The sequence below is a fragment of the Miniopterus schreibersii genome, assembly GCF_964146895.1.
Source record: "Miniopterus schreibersii genome assembly, chromosome: 10".
Taxonomy (NCBI): Eukaryota; Metazoa; Chordata; class Mammalia; order Chiroptera; family Miniopteridae; genus Miniopterus; species Miniopterus schreibersii.
In genome coordinates, this window is record NC_138110.1 from 63005383 (window position 1) to 63023307 (window position 17925).

The 17925-nt window shown below is 36.4% G+C and overlaps 1 protein-coding gene across 2 annotated transcripts in view; it reads left to right on the forward strand.

Annotated features, from left to right (window-relative positions):
• The window catches only part of RAD21L1 (RAD21 cohesin complex component like 1), a 29050-nt gene extending 13044 nt beyond the window's left edge, over positions 1-16006 (forward strand). Inside the window, exons 9-14 of one of the 2 annotated variants that reach the window (XM_081148419.1) lie at positions 880-1106; positions 1339-1438; positions 2272-2396; positions 4401-4484; positions 10750-10827; positions 15048-16006. In XM_081148419.1, the coding sequence (XP_081004545.1) occupies positions 880-1106; positions 1339-1438; positions 2272-2396; positions 4401-4484; positions 10750-10827; positions 15048-15236 (803 nt within the window). In that variant the 3' untranslated portion in view covers positions 15237-16006. Of the gene's footprint in view, positions 1-879; positions 1107-1338; positions 1439-2271; positions 2397-4397; positions 4485-5436; positions 6482-10749; positions 10828-15047 lie in introns of those variants that run through there. The other variant, XM_081148420.1, reaches the window with a different exon arrangement.
• Positions 16007-17925: the final 1919 nt, after the last annotated feature.

Below are 17925 nucleotides of genomic sequence, written 5' to 3' on the forward strand. Positions count from 1 at the left end.
ATAAACTCATGTATGCCAGGAATAAAGCATTCAAATTTTTTTCTTTACCAAATTCAACTCTGAGCCTCTATCCCACTGGTCTGGCAAGAATTTCAGTTTGTATAGCTCCCTTATCTGCCCTAAGCCATGTAGTATCAAAATTTGGGGGAAATGTGTGGCAAGTAGAAGGGAACCTCTGGTCATCAACCACATCAGTTTGTGGTGCCCACTGTCCCAGCCTACATAGCCTCTGGAGTCACCACACAGCCAGCCCCTCTGGGATCTTATGTTCCCAGGATTTTACTGAGGCACATCAGTAAGCTGGTTCCTGTTCTTTCTGGCTCCATCTGATCCCAGATCTTCACCCATTCTTAGAAATCTAACCCTTCCTTCCCTTTTGCATCTTTACTAAGGAAAAATTTGACTTTTGCTTTCTACCTAGTAAAATTTCCTATGAGAACGAAATCCCATGGGCTACCCACTTAGACTTTGTGTATGAATTTTGGTGGGGAGGGGGAAATATACTGGACAAATAGAAATCAATGTTTCAAAAAGTTACTCTGTTATGTAGATATCTTCAGGAACCTAAGAATTGAGTGACTTCCTTATCAATATACCCTCTGCTCCACATTTTCTCAGTTGTCCACTAAGTTGGTCAACAGAGTCTTCCCTCAGAATCATTGAGAAGCAACTCAAAGTGTGTGAACTCTTGGCTGCTTAGACACTCTAGTTGTGCAAAAACTTTGTAAAGGATAATTTTCAGTAGAGAGAAGGGGATTTTCTTCTCTATGCAACTCTGTAGGTTGTATTGTGGTAGACATTTCTTAGATATGCAGTGCCTAGAATATCATTTTACAAAGCTGTACAACCATCACATTTGTGCCTATTTCTTATATTTAGACCTTGCTTGGAAAAGGAAAAGCAAAAAGAGGAAATTGCTCATAGATCCAGTCAAGGAGATCAGTAGCAAAATTATGCATAAACAGCTTACTTCCTTTGCTGACACACTCATGGTTTTGGAACTTGCACCTCCTACCCAAAGATTGATGATGTGGAAAAAGAGGGGAGGAGTGGATACACTTCTGTCAAATGCTACCCAGGATTTGATTCATACTGAACTGAAAATGGTAATAGTTTCCATCCTTTTACATGGGTGCAACATTTGGCTATAAATAAACAAACATATTTACACTCATGTATTCAAGAATTTAAACTTTAAAAAAATACCTTCTTATTTTGAATTAATTTGCTGGATGTGTGTGCATGAATTATAATTCTGACTTTATAGCATATGTGCTTGTATTTATTGAATTGCTTTACTTGTATAAAATCTAGAAACAAAAATGTATATTTTTACAGTTGTTTACAAAACGCTTTCTGTCCTCTGGCTTTAAACTTGGAAGAAAATTGATACAGAAGCAATCAATAAGGGAAGAAATGAGAGGCAGGAACATAGTGGGTAAGACATCCTAATTCTGTTGATATTGAAGGGAATGTTGTAGAAACAAAAATTTTCTTTTACATTTCAAAATGAAGATGAGATCCATCTTTATATTGCCAACTATAAATCTCATCTCTAGAAGAGTATTTGAATTTAAAAGAAATTATTACATCAGTATTGTATTTTTCTGCTTTGTGGATTAATTCATGTCCACAAATCTACATAAAAATATGAAATTTACATGCAATGTGTACTATTCTTAATCTCACGCTTTCCCACCTCCCCCACTCCCAAAGACATTATTCACAAACCTTCAACAAAGAAAATTTTTATATCTAGTAAGATAATGTTTCACTTTAAAACAACTAACATGAAAAGTCACCTTGTGATAAGAATAGCGTTTAAACAATATAGTTAACCTGCAACAGGTATTGCCAAACACCCAGAGGATACATGGAGTATTAATAATTGCTCATTATTATCGCGATTGTTATAAAGGAAAAATAAAACAAGCTTATGTCGTGAGTGAGCCTCTGCTATCCTGATCACCTTTCCTGAAATCAAAATCTGCTGAACAATATACCAAGGTGGGCTTGAACTATCCATGTCGTCTTGTGAGCAAACGTATGGGGCTGAGTGCCGAGGAGACGGTGGAGGATGGGGAGTGGAGGTGAAAAAGAGGCAGATGTGGGGAAAGGGAAGGTGAATATGTGACACTTGGGAGCCATAGAGAGTTTGTACACCCTTTGCTTAAGTGGATTCTCCAGTGTCAGTTTTCTTTTGTAACAATCATATTCTAATTTAAGTTGGAAAGATATTTTGGTGAAATCTTTACTTCCTTAATTATTCAGAGGCCTCCATGATGAAAGATCCAAATTCCCAACAAGAGTTAAGTCAACCCAAAACTTGGAAGGATGTGATTAACGTATCAAATGGTAGCTTTCATGAGGACACCAATAGAAATATTAGTTCTGAGGTAAGTTAATCAAAGAAAATCATTAAAATATTATTTTTTCTGACACAGATATATTGTAGGAACATTGAGACTCTGATTAGTATCTTCTTACATTTATAGTTTATATTTTTCATCTCATATTACCCTATAATTTTATTTAGTAAGTAGCAGTACTACAGGATAAAACATGATTTTCATTTGCAGAATAGTATTTTCTAGAACTTTAGGATAGTTAGTCACAAAACAAATAGTTTCATATTGAAATAATATTTTGCATGTTGCATTAAATAAGTGATTGTACTTGAATCTGGTTATATGTTGGGAATACTACTAGGCCCCACATTCAGTTTGTCATGGAATATTTTAGGACTCTAGACAATACACCTATGTTTTGATTTTGAGCATAATTCACGCTTCCCACCTTTAATAATAGAATGTTTTGAACCAACCAGTTACCTTAGCCTTGAGTCTGAAAGACTATCTAAAGATCCATGACCAAAATAAAATGAAAAATTTTTTTATTTGAAGATATAACTTTTATTTGAAAAACATAGTTATTTGAAAACATACTTGGAAACAATGTACTTTAAAATATTTTCTCAGTTGTCAATTTATTGGTTGTACAAATGTAAATATTATAGCCATACCAGATAAAAACAAACCAGTGCTTTTCTATTCTGTTCCATCATCACTGTACTTTGATAACCACTCTGGGAATTCAGAGTCAACCCACAGTGAAACTGAATGCCCTTGGAAGGAAAGACAATTTCATAATGCATTAAAAGAGAATGTGTTTTACTAAATATTTGATAACATGCTGGATATTGAGATACCGGTTTGCCAGTACTACTCTCTTCTTTATTTGGGCTCAGGCATTTCTTAGAGCACAACTACTGAAATTATGATTAAGCAAGCTTGTTTAGTTTATGACTTTTTAACATATTAACAAAATTGATTTTTCCAAGTGCTTGAAGTGAAGGAAAGAGATTGATACACTGGTTCTTTTGAACCTTTTACTCCTTTATCCTATGCTCATGCTTTAACTTCAATTCCATTCTTATTCTGCTTCCAAAAATGGTGAACAGATGTGAACTATAGTCAGGAATGGGAACACAATCGGTTTGAAGGGACAGGAAAATATTGATTCTGATTAATCATTTTCAAGTCTTCATAAAACAGAATTTTTATGTAAAGTAACTGAAAAATTGAGAGTATCTACAATGCAGAATATTCATAAAAATTAAAAGAAAATCATGTTTCCACAAATATGTATATTAAGGAATAAAATGCAACTCCTTATAGTCACTAAAATTTTTAAAAATTGAAGTGAAAAAATCAAGCAAGTGAACTGTTGTAGGAAGCTCCTAACTTAGTTAAGATCATAGATGACAGCTGGGGAGTGAAGCTTGGCAAGAGGTTGAAGATGAAAAAGGGGCCGACAGCTTCCATAGCAATGAAAAGGGGAGAGGATTGGGCATGGAGAACTCCTGGCTTTCTCTTTTTCCTTCTTCCTTTGTCTTTGCTCCCCTTCCAGATACAGTTTTTCCTCCCTTTTGCCACTGATACCTCCAGCATTGGCGGCAAGAATCCTGTCGTGGCCCTAGGTAGGGATATTAATAGCCCTTTCCTCATTCTCACCCCCTCTGTTTGCAGATCTTCTCCTTCTACCACCTGGTACTGGCATGAGAATAGAGGTAGGGGACTGGGGCTAGATAAAATGCTTCAAAGGAAAGTGGCCTGAGCCATACAGCAGCAGAGACTTTTGATATGGGATCTGCAGTGGCAAAAGAAATAGGAGTGACAAGGAAGCAAGGGGGGAAGGGCATGTAAGTTCTTCTTTTGTAGGAGGCATATGGAAAACAGGAATATTTAAGTCAGAGGTTGCCTACCTGGGGTATAGTATTTTAAATTAGCTTTATAAATGAGCATTCATATGATTAAAGCATTTAACAAAATAAGATTATTCCTGTCATGACTACTACTACTGTGATAACTTACCTATTTTTTTCTAATTTGCTTTAGCAGGATATTGTTTCTTTGGCTGCTGAGGAATCCCCTTTAATGAATGTTGTCTTGGCACAAGAAATTGAAAACTGCCCAGTTGAATTGGTAAATATATGTATAGTCTTGAAAATGTTCGTAAAAACTTTATTCCTAAATGTTTAACACCTTATTTACCTAAAAATTGGTTTTTAGAGCTGTCATGTTACTTTCTAAAATTATAATTTATATTAGTAATCTCAACAAAAATGTGTGTGAATGGTTTGATAATACATATTCAGAATTGCTTTGACTTTTTTATTTTGAAACTTCAAATAATTTTATAAAGAAGGTGTGAGATTTTTATGCTTATCAAAAGTAGTAACAGATTAAAAAGGTTGAGAATCACTGTTTTAGGTTACTCTTATAACATCTCTAGGGAAAGAGAGCTATATTAGGGGTATGGCCTAGGGCATTTGAAATTTTACTTTAGGGGACTTCTGGTAAAGAAGGCAGCGTGAGTAAATACGGTACTCACATCTTCCCACAACCACATCAAAATTACAACTAAACTACAGAACAACCATCATTCAGAACTGCCTGAAATCTGGCTGAATGGAAGTTCTACAACTGAGGAATTAAAGAAGAAGCCGCATCAAGGCTGGTAGGAGGGGTGGAGACATGGACGAGCTGATTCCACACCCATGTGTGGTGGATAAAAATCAGGAGGGATATCTTAGCTGCAAAAGTCACCCCTGAGGAGCAAGGGGTCCCAACCCCACCTCATGCCCCTCAGCCCAGGGTTCCAGTTCCAGAAAGAGAAGCACCCATAAGTTCTGGCTGTAAAACCAGTAGGATTGCCCTGGCCAGTGTTGCTCAATGGTTAGAGCATAGGCCCACGCACTGAAGGGTCGCAGGTTTGATCCCTGGTCAAAAGCATGTACCTGGGTTGCAGATTCGATCTCCTGGTGTGTGCCAGAGGCAGCCAATGGATGTGTCTCACATCCATGTTCATCTCTCTCTTTCTCCCTCTTTCCCTTCCACTCTCTAAATATCAACGGAAAAATTATCCTTGGTGAAGATGAACAACAACAACAAAGCAGGGATTGAGGCTGAGGGAGACGCAGGGCTGCTGGAGTCCAAGGCCGTTCCTCCCAAAGGGCTCCCACACTGACTGACTTGGACTCATTCGCTCTGAGCTCCAGCACTGGGATAACAGCTTGAAAGGCACCAGGGACATTTGGGGAGGAATTGAATTGTCTGACATCAGGGTGAGAGCTGGACAGATAAAGAGCTTTCCAGACAAGAAAAAGCTAATGGAGTTCATCACCATCAAATCAGTATTGTATGAAATGTTAAAGGGTCTAATTTAAAAAGAAGAAAAAGATTAAAATATGAACAATAAAATGGCAATAAATACATATCTATCAACAACTGAATGTAAAAAAACACACAAAATAAATGTACAAGCAGAACAGAAACAGACTCATAGATACAGAGAACATTTTGACAGTTGTCAGATGGGAGGGGACTGAGGGGATGGGTGAAAAAGGTTGAAGGGATTAAGAAGCACAAATTGGTAGTTACAGAATAGTCATGGGGACGTAAAGTACAGCATAGGGAATATAGTCAACAATATTCTAATAACTATGTATGGTGTCAGGTGGGTACAAGATTTATCAGGTTGATCACTTAGTAAGTATGTAGTGTCTAATCATTGGGTGTATACCTGGAACTAATATAATAATGTATGTCAACTATAATTGAAAAAAAATTTTTAATGATTTTTTAAAAATGTTTACTTTATCAAAAATATGTATGGGCATTTTTCCCAAAACATTATATGGCTCAAGGGCTATATCTATAGAAGACTTTTAGAGATCAGAAAAAAGAAGATAGCCTGCTCAAAGGGCCACAAGTCAGTAGCAAAGCTATTATAAATAATGCTGCAGTTAACATCCCAGTCTATATAGATCGGTCTGCACCTCTATGGTTACTTCATAATACGAAATTATTAGAGCAAAGGGTATGAGCATTTTTAGGACTCTTGATATATATTGACAAATTGGTTTTTGAATCTAAAAAACTTAATAAACTGATGAATAGAATAGATTCAGTGACATGGAAGCATGGATAAGACTAATGAATATTAGAGGGATGGAGGAGGGCGGGCGGGCAGGTGGAGGGGGAGAGATCAACCAAAGAATTTATATGCATATATGCACAACCCAAGGATGCGGACAATGGTAAGGAGAGGGACTGGAGATGGGCGTGGGATGGGGTGGAATGGGTCATTGGGGAGAAAAAGGGACATCTGTAATATTTTAAACAAAAATAAAAAAATAAAGGATTTTACAATTTACATATTCATCAGGGGTACATAAAAGGCTTGTTTTCCTGGAGATGTACCCTAGAGTTAACTATTTTTTTTAATCTTTACTAATTTGATAAATTAAAAAAATGAAATCAAAGAATCACACACAAAAATGCAAAGCTAGAAGTAACATCTGACCCGCCTAACTCAATATTTATTATTATCCTATTTCTCTAGTTTTTGTCCCAGAGTGCTGAAGGCATTTTTAAGATTGTAACGAATTTTAGCAGCAGTTTCTTAGTAAATAATATCAAAACGTTTAATGCCTGATATTTTAAATAAATTATTGTTATGATAAGTTCTAAGGCTATTAGATTTTTTTTAATTTTTATTTTTTGGTATGTGGACAACAGATTGAATTCTCTGGATAATCTAGAACAGAATAAATACCTGAACTTTTTACCTGAAACATTTAAACAGCTGAGCGAGAAGCAGGTTGATTCATGTTTGCCTTTCTTGTTGCCGCTATAGACACAGGTTATTTTCATACAGGGTCAAGCAAACCACAACACAGCACAAGTTCAGCTGTTTTAATAATCCACTGGGCTTTCCACACAATGGATTCAGCTGTAGGATGTCCAGATAGATCAAGCTGACAGGCTTCAGCAAAGCACACTGACTATTTCTTCTGAGTCTTTTCCTGGTTAGTGTAGTTGTGCAATATAGGTGAAGCTGCAGTCTCATGGACCTTTAACAAAGAGTTGGGCCATTGCTTTTTACATTTGAAAAATAGCATTTTCTGTATTTAACAATAAAAATCAACATTAGTAATTGGATGAGCTAATTTATCCAGAACAGATCAGAAAGGAATAAACATCAATTGTAGCTGGAGGAAAACTCTTCAGAATATAGTGACCATATTTTCAAATTGTCTCTTTGGAATGTAAGAAAGGATACAGCATAGACAGGACCAGGAAGCCATTATAGCTGGTGAGAATGGTGACTCAGCAGTCATTTTAGCCTCAAATAATTTAAAATGTCATACAGAATATTCTGGAGTTTTCTGAAATCATCTTGGAGTCCATGAAATTGAAAGCACTTTTAGGAAGTGTCTGGGCTCCAGAGATATACAGGAAAGTGGGACAGTGAACCTGTGAAAAGGGCGACACAGATGCTGTTAGATTGCATGGTCAGAGCTAGCCTAGGGAAAATTATAAAATAGGTCAGATTTGGGCCACTTTCCTTCTCCCAACCCTTTATAGGCCTGCTCTTTTATCAGACTCATCAGAACGTTTCTTATGCCCAGTTCTGTACTCAGCTCATAAGGTGTTAGTTGGTAAGGGCTTAGAGTGAGTTCCTGTGAAGGGATTTCAACTTTACAATTTTTCAGTAGTAAGGCCTTTCTGAAGGTTTAAGACCAGAAAAGAATGAATCTATTCAGATAATGACAGGCAATTGGTTGATCTCTTTTGGACAAGGCACTCTCAAAATCTGAAAGATTTCTAACCCAATTGTACACAAACTCCTAAACATCAATTATTGTTAGAGCTTCTGTATCACCAAGTAAGTTCAGATAAAGGCCTTTACAAGGCAGGTTTTGTATAGCTTTATGTTTACTTCTGTTAACTGAGTTCAGATTGATCAGAGCTGGAATAAGTCCTCACCAAAAGTGGTGGTCTTTGCTGACTACTTTTCAAAGTAAGGTCCCGATGCCCTGGGATGCATTACCAGTAAAGACTGTAGAATCTCCTAACTCTTGAGCCCCTTATCAGAAGATAGCATGGGGCAGATGACATGATCCTGTATATAGAGAACCCTAAAGATACCACCAGAAAAACTACTAGAACTGATACATGAATTCAGTAAAGTAGCAGGATACAAAATAAATATCCAGAAATTGGTTGCATTTATATATACCAATAATGAACTATCAGAAAGGGAAACTAAGAAAAAAATCCCATTTACAATTGTTTCAAAAAACCCACAAGAAACCTAGGAATAAATTTAACCAAGGATGTAAAAGACCTATACTCAGGAAATTATAAGACACTGAAGCAAGAAACTGAAGAAGATACAAACAAGTGGAAGCATATACCGTGTTCATGGACAGGAAGAATTAACATCATTAAAATGTCCATACTACCTAAAGCAATCTACAGATTCAGTGCAATTCCTATCAAGATACCAATGGCATATTCCACAGAACTAGATCAAATATTCCAAAAATTCATACAGAACCACAAAAGACCCCGAATAGCAACAGCAATCTTGAGGAAGAACAGAGCTGGAGGAATCACGCTACCTGATGTCAAACTATACTACAAGGCCACAGTAAGCAAAACAGCATGGTGCTGGCATAAAAACAGACATTTAGGTCAGTGGAACAGAATAGAGAGCCTAGAAATAAACCCACACCTTTGCAGTCAATTAATTTTGACAAAGGAGGTAAGAACATACAATGGGGTAAAGATAGTCTATTTCATAAATGGTTCTGGGAAAAACTGGATAGATACATGAAAAAAATGACACCAGACTACCTTCTTACACCATACGCAAGAATAAACTCAAAATGGATAAAAGACTTAAGTGTTAGACTCAATATCATAAAAATCCTAGAAGAAAACATAGGTAGTGTGTAAAATCTTGGACATTTATCATAGAAATATGTTTTCTAATATATCTCCTCAGGCAAGGGAAACAAAAGAAAAAATAAACAAATGGGGCTACATCAAACTAAAAAGTTTTTGCACAGCAAAGGAAACCATCAACAAAATGAAAAGACAGGCCACTGAATGGGAGAACATATTTGCCAATGATACATCTGATAAGGGGTTAATATCCAAAATTTATGAAGAACTTATAAAACTCAACACCAAAAAACAACAACAAATAATGCAATTAAAAATGAGCAAAGACCCCAAGTAGACATTTCTCCAAGGGGACATACAGGTGGCTATAGACTTATGAAAAGATGCTCAATGTCACTAATCATCAGAGCAATGCAAATTAAAATCACAATGAGATATCATCTCACACCTGTCAGTATGACTAACCATCAATAAATCAACAAACAACACGTTGGTAAGGGTGTGGAGAAAAGGGAACCCTAGTGCAATATTGGTGGGAATGCAGACTGGAGCGGCCACTGTGGAAAGCAGTACAGAGTTAATTCAAAAAATTAAAAATGGAATTGCCTTATGACCCAGTGATTCCACTTCTGGGAATATTATCAGAAGAAACCCAAAACACAAATTGAAAAGAATAAATGCACCCCTATGTTCATTGCAGCATTATTTATAATAGCCAAGATTTGGAAGCAGTCCAAGTGTGCATCAGTAGGTAAGTGGATAAAAAAGCTGTACATTTACCCAATGGAGTACTACTCAGCTGTAAAAATGAAGGAAATCTTACCTTTTGTGACAGCATGGAGGGAACTGGAGAGTATTATGCTAAGTGAAATAAACCAGTCAGAGAAAGACAAATACCATATGATTTCACTTACACATGGAATCTAATGAAAAAAATAAACTAACAGACAAAATAGGAACAGACTCATAGATACAGAGAACAAATAGACTGATAGCTGTCAGAGGGGTGGGGACTTAGGGGGCTGGGTGAAAAAGGTGAAGGGATTAAACAAACAAACAAAAAACCTTATAGACACAGACAATAGTATGGTGATTACCAGAGGGAAAGTGGGTGAGGGAGGTAGAAGAGGGTGAAGGGGGAATAAGTGATTATGGAAGGAGACTTGGGGCGGTGAACAGACAATACAGTACACAGAACATGTATTATAGAATTGTATACCTTATACCTATATAATTTGATTAACCAATGTCACCCCAATAAATTCAATAAAAATTTTAATAAAAAGATAACCTGGGGAGTATAGATGTAATCCTGCAAAGGCTGATCTATATTTGAAAGCTAGTCTTATTCTGTTATCAGACTATAAGCTCCTTATTTGGCAGGATCCAGTGTTATAATTGTGTTTCTTGTAGAGCTAACACTATGCCTGAAAAATAGTAAACATTCAGTAAAATTTGCTTAAGTGAAATATTTTATTAATCATTCAAACAGGAGTCATTGGGAAATGAACAAAATATTGAGGCAGAGAGATGGAATCGAAGAATACGTCAGATGTTAAATGATTTGAGGGTAAGATGATAGGGTTTATCAACCCAATTTTTATTTTAAAAAAATAAGTAAAATGTTGACTTCAGTTTTCTAGATATCAATAAAAATGAAACTGTTTTTCGTTATGTTTTTGTTGAGGCCAAATTCTACTTTAGTGAGATGATTTTGAGCAGTATACACACTGCTAAATATGGGAGTTTATTTTTGGTGCCTACATCAAACAGTTCTAATTCGAAGAAGCTCTAATCAACTTCTCACCCATACTCATGCCTCTAGACATCTATTTTATGTCCCATTCCTATTTTTAGCATATTATTAATAAATATTCAATGTGGAACTTAATTTATAACAGTTTAAGAGTGAACCATAATTTTTAAATTTAACTTATAATTAACAGTACTATGCTATAAGGTTGAAAAGGAAACACAGAAGTCCTTTGCCCTACCCCTTATTTCTAAGTCTTGCTCACCAAAAACAACTACATTAAGGTGTTTCTTTTAGTATTTATATCCATATTTCTAATGACTTGTTTTATGGCTCTTTCTTGATATTTTAGCTTTACATTTTATTTATTTCTAATCAAAATTTAGCTTAATTACATCTCACCCTTCCTCAATATATTTTAGCACAGTAACAGTGCTTAAAAAGTTACAATTGTAATAGTTATGAGGCAGGTTTGATTGTGATAGAGAGCCAAAATATCAGTGGCTTAAAAAGATAGAAGTATTTTTTCTCTTTGAGGTAAAAGCACCATCTGATATGGCAGCTATTCTCACAAACTTGTCTGAGACCCTCTTTCCCTTTATCTCATTTTCTTTGTTCTCATTATCCAAAATGGCTTTGCCGCATTCCAATCAGCAGCAAAGTCGCCTTAAGGGCACAACCCAGGTATCGTGGGTATCATTTTTCTCATTTCCTTGACCAGCGTTTAGTCACCTTTTCATGTCTAGCTGGGAAATGTAGTTCTTACCTGACAACCTTGGGCCCAGGTAGTCCTATTACTTATGGAAGAAGAGGAGAATGGATATCAAGGGACAACCAGCAGTTGCTGCCACAAAGACGATGTAAAAGTTAGTTCACATTGAAACTTCATAGTGTAATTACATTTATCTTCTTGTTAACTTTATGGGGGTTGGGGGTGGGGGGAAAGTTAATCACTACTTCATTTTTTTTCATTAGCCTAGTGTCTATATACCCATTCTTATTTTTCCAAACTTTCTGGCAACATAGTAATTCATCAGCTCCATTTTATTTTTCTTGACGATCCCTCCTAGAGCTCATCACCCTCTTATTCTACCTGGATTAGTTGCTCTGTAGGCCTGCTCTTGTCTTGGGACATCCCTTTACCATACATGGAATTCCTTTGTCTCTTTCCTATATTCGTACCTCTATTTCCTGGTACTCTGATCTTCCTTTTGGCTAACATCCTCTCCTAATTTCCTGAGAAAATGAGTGCATGGGAGATCCTACATACAAGATTGAAAATTTCTTTATTTTATCTTTAACTTGTTTGGTTGTCCCTGAACATAATTTAAAAACATTATCTCTCAGGTGTTAAAGGCTTTGTAACATTTCTAGGCTTCTTGGTTGTTACTGAAAAGCCAGATGCTGCTTGGTTGGTGATCCTTTGTAAGTGACCTTTATTTATCTCTGGAAGCTTTTAGATCTTTTCTCTATCCCTATTGCTCTGAAATTTCATGATGATGTGCTTTGGTATGGATTCTGATGGGCCAGATGTTGGGTCTCCTAAATGGCACCTTTAATTTTTTAAAAATCTTTTATCTCCTCTATTAATGTCCTTTGTTGTTGTGTTTTCTACGGTTTAGAATATTCAACTTTATCTTCAAGTCTATTGAATTTTATTTCCACTTACATCTTTTTTTTGGTTTGTTTTCCAGGAGTTTTTCCTTAGGTTTTAGGTGTTTGTTGTGTGTTTTATAGCATCCTAATCATTTAGTTAGTTTTATCAGCTTTATTGAGGTATGATTAATATACAAAAACCCATACCCATTTAAAGTATACAGTTAAATAAGTTTTGACATATGTGTATACCTGTGAAACCATCACCACAATCAAGATAGTGAGCATCCCAAAAAGTTTCCTTGTGCCTCTTGATAATCCCTTGTCCCATCTCTCCCATCCCCAAGCAAACCACTGCTCTGCTTTTCTCATATCATTCTAATCATTTTTTACAGATGTAGTGTCTTTTCTTAACTTTTAAAGGTTATAGTTTTCTTCTGCTCCCTGCATTATTTCCGTTTCCTTAGCAATTCTCTTGAATTTTTTCTTTTTTGCTCTTGGTTGTTAGAAATCTTACTCAAATATCTGATAGACCTTGGATTATCTGTTTTTATTTAAGAATGAAATACCAAAAATCTAATTGGAAGTTATATAAGCATGGATGGTGCTTGTAGACTTGCGGTCTTCATCGTAATTGGGTGCCTCCCCCACACACATACACTGATATCATTATCTGTAGGTGTTTTTTTCCTCAAAATGGACAGTTTTCCCAGCTTAATCCTCACATCTACTGCCTAGGAGATATAAGCATGATGCCCATGGTCTGGGAACCAAAAGTGGTCAGGGAGAGTCTGGCTCTCTTATTGTTTAGAGTGTTGAATTTCACTTAACCCCTAGTTTGTGGTATGACGCTTCTCTACCATCCACAGTGCCTGGTGTCCCATGGCTAGGGTCTCATCACAGTGGTTGGTGTCTCCAGAAAAGCACCTTCCTGCCTTCTTCATTTTAGAGGGGTTTCTGGAGGAAACAGAATAAGCACATATGTTCAGGCTTGCACATTTGTCCCCTCAGGGTATTTTTCAAAAGGATTCTTGACATTAAAAAACTGTCCCTGCTCTCCCCCAGGGGAAATAGCCTGCTAGGGTATGGCAGGAGCCATGTCTCCATCCAGTGAAGTGGTGGAGTAGACCTGAAGGTCCAACTGCTCCCAAGTAGACTTTCAAGAAGTTCTCCTGTTTTCAGCTTCCCTCTGTATCTCCAGCTTATCATATACTGGTGCCTCTAATTCCTGAGGTTTCCAAAGGCTCTGTAGCTCAAATTGACTTGCTTTTTGTTGGTTTTCCTCCCTGTTGGCACTTAGGTTTCAGCCTTCTCCACTCTGCTAAGTCCATTAGTCTTCCATTTTCTTCGGCTTTATCTCCTTTCTTTGTCACCTTCTACTTATTTTCCTTCGTTTTTAGAGGGGTTTCTGGAGGGGAGAGAATAAGCACATGCATTTAATCTTGAATATTTGTCCACTCAGAGTGTTTTTCAAAAGGATTCTTGAAACTGAAAGGGCTGTCCCTGCTCCCTCCCAGGGGAGAAAGCCACTCAACCCACATCATATCTCCTCAAGAGCAAGAACAAATGAAGTCCTGTCACGCCACCTCTGAAAGGTTGCCAAGACTGGGCCACTCCTTTGGTTGAGATTAAGTTTTTAACTTATTAATTTGTTAACTGTTATGAACTGGCCAAAAAAAAAAAAAAGCCAATTTTGTATATGGTATTTCTAAAAATGCTTCACAACTACCCAAGGATTACAGTACTCACAGGGATACTGGCCAGTATTCACCACAATATTTCCAACTAAAAAACTGCCCTTCTCTTCTAGGAGTCTGATTCCAAGTACGAATCTTCATAAAAGGAGCTATCTTCACCCATAATTAAACAATTTATTTTACCTTAGTTTTTCCTAGTAGGTTCACAGGTACCCTATGGCAAAATCAACATCCTTTTAACCTGTGCAAAGAAACTGGGAGATGTTTATATAGTCATGTTGCCCTGTCACTGAGATGTACAAATAAAATTCTATATTTACTGCTAGAGTTTTATAGTTACCACCCTCCCCCAGTATCTTTAAGGAAGAGCGGCCTTAATAGGCTCATAATCTGCATTGCATTTGAAGCCTCCCAAAGTCTGGTGAATTTTTTCTCCCTGCAAGTCTAAACTAATTGCACTTTTCACAGGAGCCATTTACGTTAATATCATTTTTTTTAAAGATCTAACATTTGTATAACACATTAGAGTTCTTTTGCATGCATTTCTCAATGAACCAAGCTTGGGCTCTATGACCTATATGGTTTTTAAGTTTACTAATGAGTCATTTGCATTTCTCCATTTAAGGATTTCACAATCACTTATCAAAAATGTTAATTTTTGTTGTTCATTATGCATTCACAATCTGCTTTACTTCTAATGATCTTGTTTCCCTTTCCTGTCCTCTTTTCTAATTATTTTCCCAGGAATTCTACAAGACAGGAATGAAGCACTTTAGTCTGATGACTCTCTGCAGAAATAGTGACCGAAAACAAGCAGCCGCCAGATTTTATAGCTTTCTCGTCCTAAAAAAACAGCGGGCTATTGAGCTGAGCCAGAGAGCCCCCTATGCAGATATTATAGCTACAGTGGGACCAATGTTCCATAAAATATGAAGGAAATTCAGAACATGCAGATTTATGTCATCACTGGAATTTCTGTATAGATTGTTCGATTTAATGCAGCAGCTGCCTGGAAGCAGCTGAAGGTCTGATCCATTTCATACACAGGCCAACCTCCCATTTCTTCTTTGTAAGTTCAGAATAATCATAGCCAGAGCTGGAAACCTATATGCTTCAGAAATACTAAGTTATAGCTAAGTAATCTTTTTAACTTAGCTGACTCGAATGTATAGCATTTACCACTTTCCCTGACTTGAATGTTGCATTTAGAAAACATTTTTCAAATACTGTATGCCTCAATAAACATTCAAGGATTATTTATTTAAAATTTATGGGATTAATTAATAATTAACACTTTCTTATTTCCCCACAGACAATAAGTTATTTGGTTCAAATGCATATCATCCTTTATTTGACCTAGTGCCATGGTTTTCTAATACCTTAATTGAAGAGCTATAAAATTCATCTTTGTTTTAAATGATCTGAGTGGCTGTTAGTCTATTTATAGTTCATTTAACCTTTTTGTTCACTACTTAATGATTATTATAACCACCACTCATGTGCCAGCAAAATTAAGTATGTTGCTATGTTAAAAAAAATTAGCAGATATGTTGTCTGCAGCTGGAATTCAAGTAAAGGTCACTAAAATGGATGTTTTTTTACTTGGTGTTTACTAAGCATTTTGACGTTAAAACTATTTTTTTTTTCTTATTTGAAGTTTGTTAAGAAATTTTCATATAATGCTCTGTGAGCTCCATGGTATACTGTAAAACAAAGCCTATGATACTCTCTAAAATACTGTTGTGCTGCAAACTAAATTCTAAATGGCTTCTTTGAATGTATGAACTATAAGATTTAAATGTCAAATTGCCTTTTTAAAATTAACTCTTTTTTTTTAATGTACAGAAAAACTGACTTTTTCATTTTGGTGCACAGTTCTATCAGTTTTAACACATATGTAGATTCCTGTAACCACCACCACAAGCAGGATACCAACAGTACCATCACCAAAAAAACTGCCTTGTGCTATCACTTCATAGTCACACTCTTCTCCCATTCTAACTCCTGGCAACCACTCTTCTACATGACTATCATTTTGTTTTTTACTTTTTCCATTTTCACGTAAATGGAATCATATAGTATGTGATCTTTTGAGGACTGGTTTATTTCACTCAGTGTAATGTCTTTGAGATTAGTCCGAGTTATTACATGTATCAGTATTTCTATCCTGTTTATTGCTGAGTATTATTCTGTTGTATGGATATACCACGGTTTATTTATCCATTTATCCCCCGAAGGACATTTAAGTTGTTTCCAGTTTTTGACAATTATAAACAGAGTTACCATGTACATTTGTGCCAGTTTTTGTGTAAATATAAGCTTTTATTTCTCTGGGATAAATATCTAGGAGTGAGATTGCTGGACCATATGGTAGATTCATGTTCAACTTTATAAGAAATTACCAAATTGCCTCAGTAAGTGTAGCTTAGTTGGTCGGAGTGCCATCCCATGTACCAAAGGGTCATGGGTTTGATTCCTGGTCGGGGCACATACCAGGTTTTGGGTTCAGTCCCTAGTCGGCATTGTGTATGGGAGGCAACTGACCGATGTTTTTCTCTCACATTGATGTTTCTCTCTCTCCCTCCCCCCCCACCCCACCCCACCCCTTCCTCTATCTTAAAATCAATGAAAAGAAAACACATATCCTTGGGTGAGGATTTAAAAAAAATTACCAAATTATTTTCCAGAGTGCATGTACCTTTTTGAACTCACACTAGCAATGTATGAGAGTTCCATTTGACTTTTTGTTTACTCTTTATTTTGAGGTAATTGTAGCACATGTGCAGTTGTAAAAAATAATACTGAGCGATCCTATGTACTGTTCACCAAGTTTCCCCCAATGGTAACATCTTGCATAATTATAATATGGTAGCACAGGAAATTGACATTGATAAAATCCACTCACCTGATTCCCATGTCACCAGTTTTACATGCACTTATTTGTGTGCATTTAGTTCTATCCAATTTTATTACATTTGTAGCTCCATGTGACAACACAGTCAAGAAACAGAGCAAACAGTTCCATCACAAGGATCACTTGTGCTACCCTTTTGTAACCACAGCCACCTTTCTCTCCCCTCCTCCCTATCCCCTGACAACCACTAATCTGTTCCCCATCTCTCTAATTTTGTCATTAATACAACTGGCCTTTGTAGGTTAGGTTTGTATCCTGGGACCTTGCTAAACTCACAAATTTGTTCTAGAAATTTGTTTTTTTTTTTGTAGATTCCTTAGGATTTTCTGCCCAGTCATGTTGTCTGCAAATAGGGACAGTTTCATTTCTTGCTTTGTAATCTGTACCCAATGCAAGGAGGAAACCATTTACTCTTTCACCATGAAGTATGATGTTAGCTACAGCTGACTTTGTATGGGTGGGGTGTGTGCGTGTGTGCATGTGTGCATGTGTGCGTGTGTGTGTATTTTTATCAGGTTGGGGATATTCCTTTCTATTCCTGGTTTGTGGATTTATTTCTTTAATCATAAATGTATGTTGAATTTTAACTGCTTTTCTGAATTGATTGATTGGATCATAAGGGCTTTCTTCTTTAGACCGTTGATATGGTGGAATACAGCAACTGACTCTTGAATGTTTAAACAGCTTTGCATTTCCAGGATAAACCTC